The following is a 20,055-nucleotide window of genomic DNA, read 5'->3' on the forward strand; positions in this document are numbered from 1 at the left end:
AGCAACTCCAGTACTTTCAGTTCCACTTCCGGGTCACAACCACCACCACCATCCTCCCTTTTAATGATTCCTGTGTCTATTTTCACATTAGAGATGCCAGGAGAAGGGCTGACATCTCTCTAATTTCAGGAAGCTGGGGCCAATGTAAATCCTTTCCTCCTACAGTGTTGCAGCAAAGATTCTTGGCTCTGAATTCTTTAAGGGAGAGGGGTGTAGGGTCTCTTCTGTGCCTGCTTCCTGCTGAAGAGGATCAGTGATTTCCTTCAGAGCTAAGTGATCCTTGCTCTCTGTCACAGAGACCGTGAGGTCTGGGGACAAAAGGAAGTCACCAGGGTGTCCAAAGTGGGCAATAGGCAGTATTTCCAGAGTACGAGTGCAGCTTATAACACTTTCAAAAGACACAATTCTAATGAAGTATGACATTCATTAAGAGCTCCAAATCTACTTTTTAGTTCCTCCATTGCCCAATTTATACTGGGGCCAGGCTGTGTTGCGAAAGATTAGCCTTTTTTTTTCTTTCTTGAGGGACTCAGGGTCAAATTTCTCCCATTTGGCAAGTGTTGCAATTATTTTTAAGGTGTGAATTTTGTGCTGTAGTCTCAAGAAAAGTTAAGCAGAACTTCTCAAGGTGTGTCTGAGGAATAGGCATTTTACAAATGAATGGTTCTGTGATCTCTATCTTACCCCCCAAAAAACTCCCATAATTGATAGGGATGAACATTTTCCCTATAGTTAATAATGAACAACCACAAGACTTTAAGTTTCAGTGTATGTGTATCTATCTGCCTGTGTGTGTATAAAGATCACTGAAATAAAAGTATCCTGAAACAATTCTTAACCTTACTGTGTGTGATGCAAACTGTTCTTCTGTATTCTAATCTATATATCTGGCTTTTGCTTTTCTTTAGTGCTGGCTGGGACCCCACTTAATTTTGATTACATTCCCTGTTAATAGATGCCAGTTCACAGTTGAAAAACATTGCACCAGAGTTATGGGATATAACACTATAGCCATTTGCCACATGTGGCTATTGAGCACTTGATTGAAATGCGGCTAATCTGAATTGCAATTGGCTGTCAGTGTGAAATTCAGACAGGATTTTGAAGACTTGGCATGAAAAAAAATGAATGTAAGATATATCAATAATTTTTCCTATTGATTTTATATTGAAATGACAATACCTTAGATATTTAGGTTATATAAAATATATTTTTTAATTTATATATTTAAAATTTTTATTTCTTTTTACACTTTTACTGTGGCCACTAGAAAAATTTTTATTACATTTGCAGCTCTCATTATAGTTCTGTTGGAAAGCACTTTGTAGACTGTATTTGGAGATGGAACCTTCGGGAAGTAATTAGATCATGAGAGTGGAGCCCTCATGAGTGGGATTAGTGCCCTTACAAGACGAGGTCAGAGCTGGCTTGTTCTCTTTCTGCCATGTGAAGGTACAGTGAAAAGTTGACAGTCTGCAACCGGAAAGAGGGTTCTCACCAGAATCTGATCATGCTGGCACCCAGATTTTAGATTTCAAGCCTTGAGAACTATGAGAAATAAATTACTGGGTTGTTGGTTTTTTTTTTAATAAGCAACCCATACTCTGGCACTTTATTGTAACAGCACAAGTTGGCTAAGATATAGTTTGATGTTTCAGTTTGATCCAGAATCCTTTACCTGAGCTAGTTCCATTACATAATTTTATTGGGACTGACTAGCAAAAAAAAAAAAGTATACAATTAGTAATATTAAATCACACTAACTACTGTATGTACTAACTCATTTGACCTTGATGGCAGAAACTCTAATAGCAGTTAGTTATGCAGCATTAGTGCCAGACAGACAGCTCCCTCCAGCTTATTAGTTCAGGATGCTAGATAATGTGTCTTGGGGGTGGAGTTGCTAAAATTAATTAACTAGCATATATAAGGGGTCAGGACATCCTTCATATGTGAAATTAAGAGTATAAGAAAAGAGAACAAACTTTAAGGTTCTTGATACACACTACAGCTAAAAGACAGTAACCTGAGGCCATAGAGCAAGTGGAAATAATTGCTCCCTTATCATTAGAAGCTGTTAAGAAGGGGAGGGAAATGTTTTCTATGGTCCACTCAGAATGGGAGATTGATTCTTGGGACCAGGAATTGGACTTCACCGGGAGGAAACCATCTTTGGACTGAGAGAATTTCTTGGGGATTCTTAGAGGGAAGATAAGTACAGAAGGCCTTTAGGAACCCTGTGCTGATGAATAGGGCCTCCAGAATGGTCCTACACACATCCTATGAACACAGGAACTGTCCTAAATAAGGACTCAAAGAAAGGCTGTTAAAGACTGATATGTATTATCATTGTGTAACTTTACTATCAGTATAAGAGAAAAGCATTTTTGAAGGATCTTTTTGAAGTTGTACTGCTCAACTTATTCAACTGACCTTTATAGGCAAAAGATAAACGAAGCCCGCCCAGGGTTTCAATCCCCTTCTTTTAGAGCCTGGTCCTTTGTTGTAGGGATTACCACCAGATTATAAAAGCTTGACCTTGAGAACTAGAATATTTTAGAGAGACTAGAATATTGCCATCATCAACATTGTCATCACTATCATTTAGGGCTTAATTTGTCCCTGATATTGTACTGAACCCTTACCACACACTACCTTATTTAAATCTTCCCTCATCACTGTAAGGTAGACACACTTAACATTAGTGCTTTACAGATGAGGAAACAAAGCCTAAGAGACAGTAAGTAGCAGAGCTGGATCTAAACCACTTCTGCCTGAACCAAATCTCCATGCTCTTAAACCTACCCTCCTTTGCCTCCTCTATTATCTGGGCTGACTCCAGGCAGAAGAGTAACAGAGCTGGAGTGTATCTGGGCCATCAACTCCTTTAACCTTTCATGCCTAGCTATTTTGAAATACAATCATGACTGAGTGTATACATGTCTGTCTTTTTTTTTTACTTTTCTTTATTGATATTCAAATACAGTTGTCTCCATTTTAACATGTCTGTCTTGTAAGTTTAATTTGATAATAATAACAGTAATTTTTTGCTAAGTAGGCTTAGTTTTCATATTTAGTTTCTCAGGTAACATTTTTGGGCACACATAAGTTTTCTAAAATGAGATCTTAGTTAGCTGCCTTTAATTTAGAGTAATATTTTAAATGTAATCTGTCTACCTTCTAGTTGAAAAATTTGCTGACCAGCTGGCTGTTTTTTTGAGGTGGTCTGAGGTGGCATGGTTTAGAAACCTTGATTGGAGTTCCAGCTCCTTCACTAACTAGCTCTGTAATCTCAGACACATCATTTCATCTTTTTCACCTTTATGATCTCTAAGGTGTTATTGTCTAGTTCTTACTTTCAGTGGCTCTGCTCTGTCTTATAAACATTTCTCAAAATTACTTACATAATGTCTAAAAAAGATATGACAGGAAAAATTTCAAAAAATGATAAAATTAACTATTTGCCACATTAACTGTTTAAGTCTACCGATTGCGAGTTGTTTTTCCCACTCCAATATCCTTCATTTTCCTGCAAATCCTCAGTACAGATTCTGACTTTCAAAGAAGAGTTTTCTGTCCTCTACAAAAGCAACAATAGTTTCCCTTTTCTGAATTATTAAAAACCTTAGAGTTTATATCACATCACCTACCCATGTGATTCTAGGTCACCTGTGCATTTCTTTATTGTTTCTAATAAAATTCATAATTCTCAATTATATTTTAACCTTCCATTCAGTCACTCACACAACAAATATTTACCAAGCACCAACATGCAGAGAGCATTTTAGTGGCTCACTGAGAGAGTGATTGTTTTCTACAGCATTTATAACCTGGCAAGATCTAATACAACGATTGTTGAATATACCTGTGGATAGTTATTCACATATATTTGTGTATGTGCCCCCTGTTCATTCCAAAAAAGAGTTGAGGGTGAAATGTTTAATAAAGAATTGTAAAGACATGGTTTTAAAGGTTGGGTCAAAAACTTCAGAAACTGAATGCTCCCTCTGAGCCTTCCCAAGAAGAATCCTTTCCTCTCTTCCAGCCTCTACTTCTTCAAATAAACCTGCTCTCCTTACACAATGAAGAAGGCAAGTAAGGAATCCAAACAGGAGAGAGAAGTGTTGAAGCAAGTCCTCACTTACACCACATCAAGAAAATGATCCTTTCATCAGACTACATCGACAGAGTTCTATTCACTCTCAATGTATATTTAAATTAATTTGAATTTCCCACCAGGTTCATTAAATTTGGATTTGAACTTCACATACATGGTCATTAAGCACACTGTTATTATTTACAATCTTGTCACAAGCTTAATAATCACACCAATGTACTTACTGCCTTAGGACATTTCTGAGGTGCCAGTATCACTATGTCGTCACTGTCTGTAGTTTGTGCTTCACTGACTTCAGAAGCCTGTTCACAGGATTCTTTATCTGCTTAAGAAGAGGCTGGAGTTACAGAACTGTTTCAGAGCACCTTGTCTAGCCCAAGAAAAGACCCAGTACCTACGTCCTCAATCTAGGTCCTGTCTGATTACTAGTTCTGAGTACTTATATTTTGGCTACATTTATCAAGAATCAAACCCTCCTTTTCAAAGATTCACTTATTCTGAAGCTTGCTGAACACTCAGTGTTCACTTGAGAAAGGGGGAAAGAAGGAAGAGTGGAAGGAGGGAAGGAAGGAAGGAAGGAAGGAAGGAAGGAAGGAAGGAAGGAAGGAAGGAAGGAAGGAAGGAAGGAAGGAAGTTAATGCATCCTTTTGTAGAAACTGAAGAAAATGACCAAGCCAAGGAAAAGAAGAACAATCAGAGTGTGGAAGACTGCATTTTCCAAAGACAGCTTCAAACAATACCTCCTATCCCACATGGTCTCTTTACAATGTGACTCTTGACACATTTGATGAAACATTTGAATTTCCTCTTTGTAGAGAGCATTTCAAATATTTTACTCATTTTTCTGGTAGCTTGTTTGTCTTTTTTTCTTATTGATTTGTAGGAGTTCTGTATATTTTCTGATTATGAGCCCTTTGATGGTTACATGTGTTGCAAGTGTCTTTTTCACTCTGTAGCTTGCCTATTTAATTGCTTACTGAACAGAAATTATTTTCTTAATTTTTAAATGTATTTTATTGATTATGCTATTATAGTTGTCTTATTTTTTCTCCCCTTTATTCCCCTCTGCCCTGCACACCCCTCCCTCCAGCACTTCCCCCACCTTAGTTCATGTCCATGGGTCATACATATAAGTTCTTTGGCTTCTCCACTTTCTATACTATTCTAAACCTTCTCCTCTCTATTTTGTACCTACCAATTATGTTTCTTATTCCTTGTACCTTTTCCCCATCCTCCCCCTCCATGCCCCGTCCCCACTGATAAACCTCCATGTGATCTCCATTTCTGTGATTCTGTTCGTGTTCTAGTTGTTTGCTTAATTTGTTTTTGCTTTTTTTTTAGGTTCAGTTGTTGATAGTTGTGAGTTTGTTGTCATTTTACTGTTCATATTTTTGATCATCTTCTTTTTCTTAGATAAGTCCCTTTAACATTTCATATAGTAAAAGCTTGGTGATGATAAACTCCTTTAACTTGACCTTATCTGGGAAACACTTTATCTGCCCTTCCTTCTAAATGATAGTTTTGTTGGATAGAACAATCTTGGATGTAGGTCCTTGCCCTTCATGACTTTGAATATTTCTTTCCACCCACTTCTTGCCTGTAAGGTTTCTTTCGAGAAATCAGCTGATAGTCTTATGGGAACTCCTTTGTAGATAACTGTCTCCTTTTCTCTTGATGCTTTTAAGATTCTCTTCTTCTCTTTAATCTCGGGTAGTGTAATTATGATGTGCCTTGGTGTGGGCTTCCTCGGGCCCCACTTCTTTGAGACTCTATGAGCTTCCTGGACTTCCTGGAAGTCTACTTCCTTTACCAGGTTAGGGAAATTCTCCTTATTTGTTCAAGTAAGTTTTCAATTTCTTGCTCTTTCTCTTCTTTTGACAAGATGTTAGAATGTTTAAAGTTGTCCCAGAGGTTCTCAAGCTTCTCCTCAGTTTTTTTGATTCTTCTTTCTTCCTTCTGTTCTGGTTCAATGTTTATTTCTTCCCTCTGCTCCAAATCATTGATTTGAGTCAAGGTTTCTTTCCCATCACTGTTGGTTCCCTGTAGATTTCCCTTTATTTCACTTTGCATACCATTCACTTTTTCCTCTATTTTGCTACCATACTCAGCCATTTCTGTGAGCATCCTGATTACCAGTGTTTTGAACTCTGCATCTGATAGGCTGGCTATCACTTTGTATTTTTTCTGGAGCTTTGATCTATTCTTTCTTTCGAGCCATATTTCTTTGTCTCAGTGTGCCTGTTACATAGTAAGGGGTGGAGTCCTAGGCATTTGTCAGGGTGGAGCAACCCACTTGGCTGCGTCATGTTGCTGTCAGTGGGAGAGAGGTCTGAGAGGGAACAGTGCCACTTGCTCAGCTCTTGGCTGGCTTTCAGTCATTTCTGCCACTACTCGCAAGCAAATTGGTCCCTTCTGGTGCTGATTCCTGGGTAAGTGGTTTTGTTTACACCCTAGAGCCCTGTGGTTCTTTCCAATGAACTCTCCTGTGAGGCTGGTAGTTTCTTCTGCTGCAGCAACCACAGGTTTTTTTCAGCCAGAGGTTTGAGGCTTTATTTCCCTGCACTGGAATCCTGGGTTGTGTGATCTGCCTTGCTCCCCAGTTGTTCCTCCCAGTTTATCTGCATGTAAATGTGGGACTACCCACTCTGCCAGCCACCACATCACCCACCCAGGTCCTCTAGGTCCTCCAGGCATTGCCTTGCCCTGTGTCCTCTCTGTCCCTGCTGCCCATCTCCATCCTTCCTACTGATCTGGATGAATATTTCTTCTTAAACTCCTTGGTTGTTGAACTTCCATACAGTTCAATTTTCTGGAAGTTTTGTTTATTTTTTGTTTTTATTTTTTATTTTATTTTTAAAATATAGTTTATGGATTATGCCATTACAGTTGTCCTATTCTCTACCCTTCATTCCCCTCCACCCTGAACACCTCTCCTCCACCATTCCCCCCCTTTTATGTCCATGTGTCACAAGTTCTTTAGATTCTATATTTCCCATACTATTCTTGTCCTCTTCCCTGTTTATTTTCTATTTACCATCTATGCTACTTATACTCTGTCCCTTCTCCCCCACTTCTCCTCCTCCCACTCCCCTGTTACTACCCCTCCATGTGATCTCCATTTCTATGGTTCTGCTCCTGATCTAGCTGTCCCCTTAGTTTGCTTTTGTTTTGGGTGTGGTTCTTAATAACTGTGAATTTGTTATCTTTTTACTGTTCATATTGTTCATATTTTTTTTATTTTTTAAAATTGATTATGCTGTTACAGTTGTTCTATTCCCCCCTTCATTCCCCTCCACCCTGCCCCCCATCCCCACCATTACCCCCCTTTAGTTTATGTCCATGTGTCTCAAGTCCTTTAGGTTCTATATTTCCCGTGCTATTCTTGCCCCCCCCATCTATTTTCTATCTACTGTCTATGCTACTTATTTTCTGTACCTTCTCCCCCCATCTCCTCCTCCCACTCCCCTGTTGCTAACCCTCCTTGAGATCTTCATTTCTATGTTTCCACTCCTGATCTAGCTGTTCTTTTAGTTTGCTTTCATTTTAGGTGTGGTTGTTAATAACTGTGAGTTTGTTGTCCTTTCACTGTTCATGTTTCTTTAACTTCTTTTTCTTCGATAAGTCCCTTTAACATTTCATATAATAAGGGCTTGGTGATGATGAACTCCTTGAATTTGATCTTATCTGAGAAGCACCTTATCTGTCCTTCCATTTTAAATGAAAGTTTTGCTGGATAGAGCAATCTTGGTTGTAGGTCTTTAGATTTCATGACTTGGAATATTTCTTTCCAGCCCCTTCTTGCCTGTAAGGTCTCTTTTGAGAAATCTGCTGACAGTCTGATGGGGACTCCTTTGTAGGTGATTGTCCCCTTAGCTCTTGCTGCTTCTAGGATTCTCTCCTTCATTTTAATTTTGGCTAATGTAATTATGATGTGCCTTGGTGTGTTTCTTCTTGAGTCCAACTTTTTTGGTACTCTCTGAGCTTCTTGGATTTCTTGGAAATCTATTTCCTTTGCCAGATTGGGGAAATTTTCTTTTATTATTTGTTCAAATAAGTTTTCCACTGGTGGCTGTGTCTTTCCCCCTTCTGGTACCCCTATAATTTGGATATTGGAGCATTTAAAGATGTCCTGGAGGTTCCTCAGACTCTCCTCATTTCTTTGAATTCTTGCTCCTTGACTCTTTTCTGTTTGGCCATTATTTGCTTTCTTCTGGTCCACTCCATTGATTTGAGTCCCAGTTTCCTTTTCATCTCTATGGGTTTCCTGTGGAATTCCATTCATTTCCATTAGTTTAGCCTTCATATGTTTCTCTAATTTGTGGCTGTAATCAACCAGATCTGTGAGGATCCTGATGACCAGTGTTTTAAACTGTGCGTCTGAGAGTTTTGCTATTTCTTCGTCGCTTAGATTTATCTCTGGGGCTTTGAGGTCTTCCTGCGACATTTTTGGTCTGTTCTGGCCCTTTAAATATGAGAAGCGGCGCCTTGGACTCCCAGGTCGCTGGGTTGTGACGCTGTATGTGGGGGCGTGGTCAGAGCGGGGAAATGGCGGCACCCTCTATGCCGCGGCCCAACCGCCCACTCCCTCGCCTGTCCGCTCACGCATAGGCAACCACAGTCAACACGCAGCACCGCCTCCCCACTGTCTCCTCTGCAGTCGCTCACCCGGTGGGTTGCTCGGTCGCTCACTAGATCCAATCCTGCGTTTGGAACCCGTGCGTCTGGATTCGCGCTCTGGATTCCGTGCCCGGGTCCGACCCAGTCCTCCTGTGCAACCCCTCACCAGATGCCGGTTTTCGCCCCTTACCGGTCAGGCTGAAGAATTTGTTGTTAACGGACTTCCGAAAAGTTCAATTTTCCGTGTTCTGGTTGTGTTTTCTGATGCTAATATTTAGTTGTCCCTACACTTGGTTGTGTGAGAAGGCACGGCACATCCACCTATACCTCCATCTTGGCGGAAGTCCCATATTGTTCATATTTTTTATCTTCTTTTTCTTCGATAAGTCCCTTTAACATTTCATATAATAAGGGCTTGGTGATGATGAACTCCTTGAACTTGACCTTATCTGAGAAGCACTTTATCTGCCCTTCCATTCTAAATGAAAGCTTTGCTGGATAGAGCAATCTTGGATGTACGTCTTTGGAATACTTCTTTTCAGCCCCTTCTTGCCTGTTAGGTCTCTTTTGAGAAATCAGCTGACAGTCTGATGGGCACTCCTTTGTAGGTGACTGTCCCTTTATCTCTTGCTGCTTTTAGGATTCTCTCCTTCATTTGAATCTTGGCTAATGTAACTATGATGTGCCTTGGTGTGTTCCTTCTTGGGTCCAACTTCTTTGGGACTCTCTGAGCTTCCTGGATTTCCTGGAAGTCTATTGCCTGTGGCAGATTGGGGAAGTTCTCCTTTATTATTTGTTCAAATAAGTTTTCCACTTGTTGCTGTTTCTCTTCCCCTTCTGGTGCCCCTATAATTCAGATGTCGGAACATTTAAAGATGTCTTGGAGGTTCCTAAACTTCTCCTCGTTTTTTTGAATTTCTGTTTCTTCATTCTTTTCTGTTTGGTCATTTTTTTCTTCCTTCTGGTAACACTCCCTTGATTTGAGTTCCAGTTTCCTTTCCATCACTATTGGTTTCCTGTGCATTTCCCTTCATTTCAATTAGTTTAGCCTTCATTTGTTCCTTTAATTTGTGACTAAAATCAGTCAGTTCTGTGAGCATCCTGATCACCAGTGTTTTGAACTGTGCATCTGAGAGGGTGGCTATCTCTTGGTTGCTTACGAGTATTGGCTCTGGAGCTTTGAGCTGTTCTTGAGCCATAATGTTTTGTTCTGTTCACACCTGTTACGGATGAGGAGCGGAGCCTTAGGTGTTCACCAGGGCAGGGCGACCCAGTGGCTGGGTTTTGATGCTGTATAGGGGGCGGGGTCAGAGAGGGGCAATGGCATTTGTTCTGCTCTCTCTCAAATTTCGGTCCCCTCTGCTGCTTCCCCCAAGCAAATAGGGCCCTTCTGGTGCTGGTTCCCAGGTGTGTGGGCCTGTGCACCCTCCAGGACCCTGTGGGTCTCTCCAACAAACTGTGAGCCTGGGAGGCTCTCCCGGCACCTCGACCCTGTAAGTCTTTCCAATTGGTGCTTTCAGGCTCTAATTCCCCTCGCTGGGGCCCTGGCCTGCATCGTCTGTCTCACTGCTCGCTCCTTCACTTGGTTTATCTGCGTGCGAATGTGTGACTGTGGTCAGCCAGCTGCCTTGTGCCCTCAGGGTCCGCCCTTTGCCACCCCACACCTGGGATCCCCCAATGGCTGCCTGAGCACCTTGGTTGGTCAGGTGGATCTTTCCTGCCTAACCCCACTCTGCTGCTGACTCTGCCCCTCTTACCAGTCTGGCTGAATGGTTTATTGTTGTCAGACTTCCATACAGTTCAATTTTCTGTGTTTTAGCTGTGTTTTTGTTACTAAAACTTTGTTGTCTTTAAACTTGGTTGTGCCAGGAGGTACAGTGTTTCCACCTATGCCTCCATCTTGGCTGGAAGTTCTATTTTTTGTTTTTAAATTTGTTGTTTTCATTCTTTTGGTTGTGTGAGGAGGCACAGTGTATCTAGGTATGCCTCCATCTTGGCCAGAAGTCCCAGAAATTCTTACTTTTAAAGTAGTCAAATTCATCAATATTTTCTTTTCTTTTTTTTTTAAGATTTTATTTATTTACTTTTTATTAGAGAGAGAGGAAGGGAGGGTGAAAGAGAGGGGGAGACACATCAGTGTGCAAGATATATATAAGTTCATTGCCTCTTATATGCTCCCAAATGGGCAACCTGACCCTTGACCCAGGCATTTGACCTGACTGGGAATGGAACTGGTGGCCCTTTGGTCTGCAGGCCCGAGCTCAATCCACTGAGCCATACCAGCCAGGGCTCAATGTTTTTCTTTATGACTCATGCATTTTGTTTCTAATTAAAACTTTTCTTATTCTGAATGATGACTAGTGCTATTATGAGTATTTGTGTACAAGTGTTTGAGTACAGAAATGTTTTCATTTATCTTGAGTAGATACCTAAGAGTAGAGCTGCTGGGTTGTTAACTCTTTGTTTGCATTTTTTTCTTTTCCTGTTTTTTTGTGTAATGCAGGCTACAAAATAGTAGTGAACTATATGTTTAGTGATATAGCCCACTGTGGAGTGTGGTTCTCTTTAACCTCCCAAATAGCCCAAGCTGGTAAAAGTTCTTTAAAAATCCTCCAAAAAACTCTGTTTAACTTTTCAAAGAACAGACAAATATTTTTTAAAGTGTTTGTACTATTTTACATTCCCACCAGTAATGTGAGATTCCAATTTTTCCACATCTTCACTAACACTTGTACAGTCAGCTTCTGGAACATATCAGTTCTAGTTGGTTTGTACTCATGTCTTGTTGTGGTATTATTTTATATTTTTTCCTAATGACTAATGTTGTTGAGCATCTTTTTGTATGCTTATTAGCTATTCATCTATCTTCTCTATTGAGAGTCTATTCAAATCTGTTGATGATTTAAGATTATATTATCTTATTATTGAGTTGTAAGAGTACTTTAGAGATGATAGATTTAAGTTCTTCATCAGAAATGTGATTTGAAAATATCTATTCCTTGTCTGTAACTTATCTTTTCATTTTATTAATGGTGTCTGTTGAAGAGCAAGCATACATTTTTACTTTGCTGAAGTCCAATTTATCAATTTTTATCTTATGGATCATGCTTCTGCTGTCATGTCTAAGAAATCTTTGTCTAGTCTAAGGTCAAATATATTATCCTATATTTTCTTTTAGTAATGTTATAGTTTTGGTTCTAATATTTAGACTTATGATTTATTTTTGTTAATTTTGTATATAATGTGAGGTAAGAGTTTAAGTTTTTGTTTTCTTTCTGTATGTGGTTATCTGATTTCAGTACCATTTACTGGAAAGATTAGATTTCCTCACTAAATTGCCTTGGAATCTTCATGGAAAATAATTTGACCATAAATATAAGGTTTTGCCCTGGCTGGTGTTGCTCAGTGAATTGAGTATAGGCTTGCAAACTAAAAGGTTGCAGGTTTGATTCCCAGTCAGGCCACATGCCTGGATTGCAGGCCAGTCCCCCGGTTGGGGGCTCATGAAAGGCAATCACATACTGATGTTTCTCTTCCTCTCTTTCTCCTTCCCTTCCACTCTCTCTAAAAAATAGATAAATAAAATCTTTTAAAAAATAAATATGAGTTTATTTCTAGTATTGCAATTCTGTTTCACTGATCTATGTCTTGATTTATGTTAATACCATGCTGTCTGAATTACTGTAGCTTTATAGTAAGTTTTAAATCAGCATAGCCCTCATCAGTGTGGCTCGGTGGGTTGGGTGTCATCCCACAAAGCAAAAGGTTACTGGTTCAATTACCAGTCAGAGCACATACCTGGGTTGTGGGCCAGGTATTTCTCTCACACTGGGTGTTTCTATTCCTCTCTTTCTCCCTCCCTTCCCCTCACTCTAAAAATAAATAAAGTGTTTTTAAAATAAAATAAAATTAGTTAATATAGAAATATCAACTTCATTCTTCTTTCACACAATTGTTTTGGCTATTCCAGGTACTTCTTTGCACTTCTATATAAATTATGAGCTTTCCAATTCATACACATGGTATATTTATCCATTTGTTTGAATCTTAATTTTTCTTTGCAGTGTTCAGTATACAGGCCTTTTGTTAAATTTATTCTTATTAGATATTTTATTCTTTTGGATAATATTGTGAATAAAATTGTTTTCTTGATTTCATTTTTAGGTTGTTCATTGATAGCATATGGAAAAACCAAAAAAAAAAAAAAAAAGAAGAAGAAAAACCATTGACTTTGAAATACTGATTTAAAACCTGCATCTTATTCACTTGCTTTTGGTTCTAAGGTTTTTTTTTTCAATTTTTGTAGATTGCTTATGATTTTCTAAATACAGGATGATGTCAATTGCAAATAAAGACAGCACTATTTTATTTCCAATCTGTATGATTAATCATTGCAACTTTATTGCAGTGATTAAAACCTTCACTACAATGTTCAACAGGAACAGTGAAAGCAGACACCCTTTCTTTGTTCTCAGTCTCAAGGGAAAAACATTCAGTCTTTTACCACTAAGTAGGAAGTTAGTTACAGCCTGTTTTGTCTTTTATTAGTCTGAAGCAATTTCCTTCTATTCCTAGTTTCCTGAGAGCTCTTATCAAGAATGGGAGTTAGCCATGGCTGGTGTGTCTCAGTTGGTTGGAGCATCATGCCATATATCAAAAGGCTGCAGGAATCAAACCAGCAACAATGCCCAACCAACTAAGCCACACCAGCCAGGCCAGAATCTTTATTTTTTTATAGGTCAGTGTTGATATTCTATTTCTTCTTGATTCAGTTTTGGTAATTTGCATCTTTCTAGGATTTTTCTTCCCCATCTAAATTGCAAGAAGTTGTTCATAATATAATTTTATAATCCTTTTAGTTGTAGGACCTTTAGCAGCTGTATATTCATTCTTGATTTTGCTAACTACTGTTTTACCTCTTTTTTTCTTGATTAACACATCAGTTATCAATTTGTTGCTTCTTAGCTCAAAATAAAAACTTCACTGTCTGCTCTGCAGTAATGGAGGTGGACCCTGTAAATATTTCTTCTTTGCCAGCTGGCACTGTGTTAAGTTTTGTCAGTAGAGGGCATTGAAGGATCACTGGAGAAGAGATAGATTTCTTCCTGGTTCTGTTGAGCTCACCTGGGCAGGTTCCTGCAGCAGGTGTGGACTCAGCAGACCAGGCTCCTGCAACTGAGGGCCTGGCTCCAGCAGCATACATGGGTTTCCTGGAGAACACAGTTCTAGTAGCACATGGGTTCTGCAATATCCAGTTCCAGCAATTCCCAGTGGCCAGTAGCACATGAGGTTCACAGTGAAATGCCACTGGCTTGGCACCCATCTGTGAGTGGTTTACTGCCAACTTTCCAGAGGGAACTTGACAGTTCCCCTGAATTCTGATGTGGAGCCACAGCAAACTTCTCGTGACTTCATTCCCTCCAGCAGGATCTGGATTTCAGCCCCGAAGGAGGTTTTCTACCAGACCCATATGTTATTTGGTGCTGTATTTCAGCTCCCAAGGAGAATCAGGGATTTATGGATGCTCTTTACATTGGCTATTCGAGTATTCTTTAGAGTTCTCTGTACTTCTTATTAGTCAGTCCTCTACCCTCCAGTTCAATCCTCTCTTGTGGTTTAAAATTCTTTATATTAAACGCTTGTTCAAATTATTACGTAGTTTCAGTCTCGTGGTTGGATCAAAATTAGTGTGGTCATTCTAGATAAAGACATATCAAGTCTGTTGATGTTCCCAAACAACTTTGGCTTCATTGATTTTCTGTCTCTTTTGTTGTTGTTGTTTTCTATTTCACTGATTTCTGTTCTGATCTTCATTGTTTTCTTCTCTGGATTTGACTTTATTTTTTTCCCTAGCTCCTTGAAGTAAAAGCTAGGTTATTGACTTCAGGTCTTTATTCTTTTCTATTTTTATAAGCATTTCAAGCTATAAAAATCACCTCACAAGCACTCTTTTGGCTGCATTCCATAAGTTGTGGTATATTGTGTTTTCATTTTCATTCAGTTAATATATCTTCTAATTTTCCTTAGCAGTTCTTCTTTGATGCAAGTGTTATTTAGAAGCATGTTGGTTAATTATGAAATATTATTTAATTCCTGAATTACTTTTCTATGGCTGCCGTCACAAAATACAAATTTGGTAGGTTAAAAACAATAGAGATTTACAAGAAATTTTTTGTCCTGGAGCCAGTGAAAATGTCCATACTGTCACCCAAGGATATGAGACACTGATCCCAGTCTGTAATCCTGAAATGTTTGCAAGGCAATTTCCACACACAGTGGAGTTGTACAGCCCCTGCAGGCACTGGGAAAATCACCCTGGCCAAGAAGTTAGTGCTGGACCGGCTACAGGGCAATCTCATAGAGACATTCAATTCCACCTTCTACCTCAGCTGCAAAGAACTTGGCCACGATGGGTCATGCACTTTTGTAGAGTGGTTATCTAAGAACTAGCCCAAATTTCAGGATGGTATTCCAGAGATCCTAGCCCAAGTACAGAAAATCCTGTTCATTATTGATGGTTTCAAAGGGCTGAGAGTCCCCTTGGGGGGCACTTATCAATGCTATATATGGTGAACAGAAGAAGCAGAAGCTGGTGCCTGTCCTCTTGCATAGTTTTCTGAGGACACAATTGTTACCCAACACCATTTTACTGATCACCATGTGACCACAGCTCAGAGATCCCCGACTCTTGGTTAAACAGCTCCTCTTGCTAGAAATGAAGGGGTTCTTAGAGCTGGACAGGAAGTCGTATTTCTTGAAATACTTTAAAGATGAGGATCAAGCATTCTGAGCTTTCAACTTGATGAGGAGCAGTGCATCCTTGTTCCATATGGGTCTGGCTCCCTCCACATGCTGGATCACTTGCACCTGTCTAAAGCTGCACTTGGAGAAGTCGGAAGGATCCTGCCCTGACTTGCCAAACCACTACTTTGCTCTCCCTGTTTCCTCTGTAGCCAGTCCATGCAAGCACCTGGCAGCTGTCTCAATTAGTACCTCCAACATCCAGTGAAGGTTCTATGTCTCCTGGCTGCTGAGGGCATGAGAACAGACATCTGTGTTTGATAGAGAAGACCTCAGGATACTTGGGTCAAAAGAGTCTGATCTCCCTCCTTTCCTGGACAAGAATATCCTCCAGAAGGGCAAAGACTGTGAGGGCTGCTATTCCTTTATCCACCTCAGGGTTTAGCATTTTATTGGCATTATGTTCTCTGTTTTGGAGAGCAAGGAGCAGAAAAACTGGGATAGCCTCCGGTGGAACATTGGTGATGTGCAGAAACTGCTATCCAGGGAAGAAAGACTAAAGTTGGGTATTTGTTCTTCAGTCTCTCAAATGAAAAAAAGAGCCAAGAGGTTGCGACTGCAAAATGTCAATGGAGATCAAAAGGGACTTATACTAAAATTCAAACAAAGCACAATCCAATGAGCATAAATACTTCTGCTCAGTGATGGACACGAATGTGGTTTTTCACTGTCTTTACAAATCTAGAAGAAGCAGCTTGTGAAAGATGCAGTGGCCTAGGTCAAGGAAATTTCTCTGCATTTGAAAAATGAAATGAACATCATGCACTTGTTCTGCTTCAAACATTGTCAAAACTTGCAGAAAATTTTGCTGCAAGTAGAAAAGGGAATACTCCTGGAGAAAGATACTACATCAGATTCAGTTGCTCAGGGTAAGAGGTCCCCAAAATTGCTTCCTTTCTGGGTGGATCTTGTTTAGCTCAAACAACAATCTAATATTTCTGGACATTGGTCAGAGCTTCCTTAGTACCTTGTCAATGAGGATTCTTTGTGGAAAAAATAGGCTCTGTTACCTGTAATCTCCAGAAAATAGTCCTCAAAAATATTTCTCCAGCTGATGCTTATCAGAACTTCTGCCTCATTTTTGGTGGCCATGAGACTCCAACACATCTGGCCCTTCAAGAAGACTATCAAAATTATATGCTTTCTCCACTGTATGAGGTCTTTGGACACCCAAAATGTAATCGGCATTATCTCAGGTAGGTATATTGTTCTGTCACAAGTAAGTCATCAGTGAGCTGATCTCTCCTCCTCCCCCAAAATCAACCAGTCTGACAAACTCTTTTTTTTTTTTTACTGTTTTCTATTTTACAACTAGAAGACATTGCAATTCAGTGGGGACAGGATTGACAGTTCAATAAATAATTTGGCGTCAATTGAAATTATATAGGAAAAAATCAATCCTTATTCCATATATAAATTCAAGATGAAATTAAACTCTATTAAAAGTAAAACTTCCAATCCCTGGCTGGTGTAGCTCAGTGGATTGAGGGCAGGCCTGCGAACCAGACAATCGCAGTTCAATTCCCAGTCAGGGCGCATGCCTGGGTTGCAGGCTGGTCCCCTGTAGGCCAGTTCCCAGCAGGGGACGCACGAAAGGCAACCATACATTGATGTTTCTCTCCTTCTCTCCTTCCCTTCCCCTCTAAAGATAAATAAATAAAATCTTTTTAAAAAAAGTAAAACTTCCAGAAGAAAACTGGAAAATAGCTTCATAACATTAGTGTAGACAACTTTTTGTGAAATAGAACAATATCAGTGACCATTAAGATTGATAAATTGGCGGCCCTGGCTGGTGTAGCTCAGTGGATTGAGCACAGGCCTGCGAACCAAAGCATCGCCGGTTTGATTCCCAGTCAGGACACATTCCTGGGTTGCAGGCCATATTCCCAGTATGGGGTGTGCTAGAGGCAACCACACATTGATGTTCAACTCCCTCTCTTTCTCCCTCCCTTCCCCATCTCTCTGAAATAAATAAATAAAATCTTTTAAAAAAAGATTGACAAATTGGACTTATTAAAAGTTAAAACTTCAAAATACAAAATTAAGAGCACTGAAGGCATGCCACAGACTGGGAGGAGATACTTGTAACATATATATTTGACAAAGGACTCTACTCACAATATTTAATGAAGTATAAGTCTATATTTTAAAAAGACTGGCAACCAACCTAAATTTTAATGGAAAAAAACATATGAAAATGTATAGAATATTATTGGTCATCAAAAAATACAATTTAAAATTCTAAAGCAATATCACTACATCCTAGTCAAATACCTAAATTAAAATGATTGACAATAGCCAGTATTGACTAGGCTGTGAAGCCATCAGCAGCCCCATACATTGTTGTTAGTGGTATAAACTGGTACATTTATTTTTGAAAACTGTTTAGCAGCATCTAATACTGTTAAACATGACCCAGTAATTCCATCTATCTATCTATCTATCTATCTATCTATCTATAATCTATCATCTATCTATGTATCTGATAAATGAGTGTTTATGTTCAGCTACAGCCATGTACAAAAAAGCTCAGTTTTTTTTTTAAAGATTTCATTTATTTGTTTTTAGAGAAGGGGAAGGGAGGGAGAGAGAGAGGGAGAGAAACATCAGTGTGTGGTTGCCTTTTGTGTGTCTCCAACTGGGGACCTGGTCCGCAGCTCAGGCATATGCCCTACCAGGAATCAAGCCAATGTCAAACCAATGACATTTCTGTTCAAAGGCCAGCACTCAATCCACTGAGCCACACCAGCCAGGGGCCCTTCACCTTCTTTCAAACAGTCCTTCCTCCGTCCTCCCCTCTTAGGACTGTCAGTCTGTTGTGTGATTCTATGCCTCTGGTAGTATATTGGTGATGGTTTATTTTGTTCATTAGAGTCTTCTTATTAATGAGATCATATGGTATTTGTCTTTCACTGACTGGCTTATTTCACTTAGCATGATAGTCTCCAGTTCATGCTGTCACACAAGGTAGGAGTTCCTTTTTTCTTTCTGCTGTGTAGTATTCCAGCATGTAAATATACCACAGTTTTTTGATCCACTCATCTACTTATGGGCACTCACACTGTTTCCAACTCTTGGCTATCATAAATAGTGCTGCTATGAATATCGGGGTACATAAGCCCTTTTGAACTGGTGTTTCAGGATTCTTAAAGTATATTCCCAGCAGTGGAATCTCTGTGTCAAAAGGTAGTTCTGTTTTTCATTTTTTGAGGAAATTCCATACCATTTTCCACAGTGGCTGTACCAGTCTGCATTCCCACCAACAGTGCACTAAGGTTCCTTCTTCTCCACATTTTCACCAGTACCTGTTGTTTGCTGATTTATTAATGATAGCCATTTTGGCAGGTGTGAAGTGGTATCTTATTGTAGTTTTAATTTGCATTTCTCTGATGGCCAGTGATGTTGAACATTTTTTCATATGTCTATGGGCCATCTGTATGTCCTCCTTGGAGAAGTATCTATTCAGGTCCTTTGCCTATTTTTTAATTGGATTGTTTGTCTTCCTGGTGTTGAGTCATATAAGTTCTTTATACACATTGGAGAGTAAACCCTTGTCCAATGTATCATTGGCAAATATGTTCTCCTACATGGTCGGTTCCCTTTTCCTTTTGATGAAGTTTCTTTAGCCCTGCAGAAGCTTTTTAATGTGATGTAGTCGCATTTGTTAATTTTTTCCCTTTATTTCTCTTGCCCTAGGAGATATATCAGCAAAAATATTGCCATATAGATATCAGAGATTTTTATAGTCTGTGTTTACTGCTAGGTATTTTATGGCATCATGGCTATATAAAGTCCTTTCCCCTTTTGAGTTTATTCTGCTGTATGTTATGAATTGGTGGTCTAGTTTCTTGTTGTTACATGTACCAGTCCAGTTCTCTCAACACTATTTATTGAAGAGACTATCTTTACTCCATTGTATGCTTGTACTCCTTTTGAAAATATTAATTGACCGTAGAGACATGGGTTTATTTCTGGGCTCTCTATTCTGTCCCATTGATCTGCATGTCTGTTCTTATGCCAGTACCAGACCGTTTTGATTACAGTGGCCTTATAGCATAGTTTTATATCAGGTATTGTGATTCCCTCCAACTTTGTTCTTCTTTGTCAAGATTGTTGAGGCTATTTGGGGTTTTCTTATTTTGGGGGGTTCCATATAAATTTTTGTAGTATTTGTTCTAGATCTCTGAAAAATGTCATTGATATTTTAATAGGAATTATGTTGAATCTATAGATTGCTTGGGTAGTATAGACATTTTAATAATGTTAATTCTTCCAATCCATGAACATGCTATATGCTTCTATTTATTTGTATCTTCCTCAATTTCTTTCTTCAGTGTTATATAGTTTTCTGAATATAGATATTTTGGGTCCTATTCAATTGGTTTAAATTATTTTAAACCAAAATGTTTTTTAAAACTTGCAATATCAATTTTCATAGCTCCAGTTCCTTGCTGAAATTTTAAAGTTCATTTTTATATTCATGAAGCTGGTAAACACAGTTATTATGCAGGTTTGTCTGA

At 39.2% G+C, this 20,055-nt stretch overlaps 1 protein-coding gene and 1 non-coding gene across 2 annotated transcripts in view; both read right to left on the reverse strand.

The window, feature by feature from the left end:
• RPGRIP1 (RPGR interacting protein 1) overlaps positions 1-20,055 on the reverse strand; it is a 67,688-nt gene that overhangs the window by 6,944 nt on the left and 40,689 nt on the right. Inside the window, exon 20 of the mRNA XM_053660772.1 lies at positions 4,342-4,439. Within this exon, the coding sequence (XP_053516747.1) occupies positions 4,342-4,439 (98 nt within the window). The remainder of the gene's footprint in view (positions 1-4,341; positions 4,440-20,055) is intronic.
• Positions 11,231-11,374, reverse strand: LOC119054271 (small nucleolar RNA SNORA4). The gene has a single exon (XR_005083485.1). It is a non-coding gene; the product is annotated as a small nucleolar RNA SNORA4 (small nucleolar RNA).

This window comes from Artibeus jamaicensis, unplaced genomic scaffold (assembly GCF_021234435.1).
Source record: "Artibeus jamaicensis isolate MK-2021 breed Jamaican fruit bat unplaced genomic scaffold, CSHL_Jam_final scaffold_854, whole genome shotgun sequence".
Classification (NCBI taxonomy): Eukaryota; Metazoa; Chordata; class Mammalia; order Chiroptera; family Phyllostomidae; genus Artibeus; species Artibeus jamaicensis.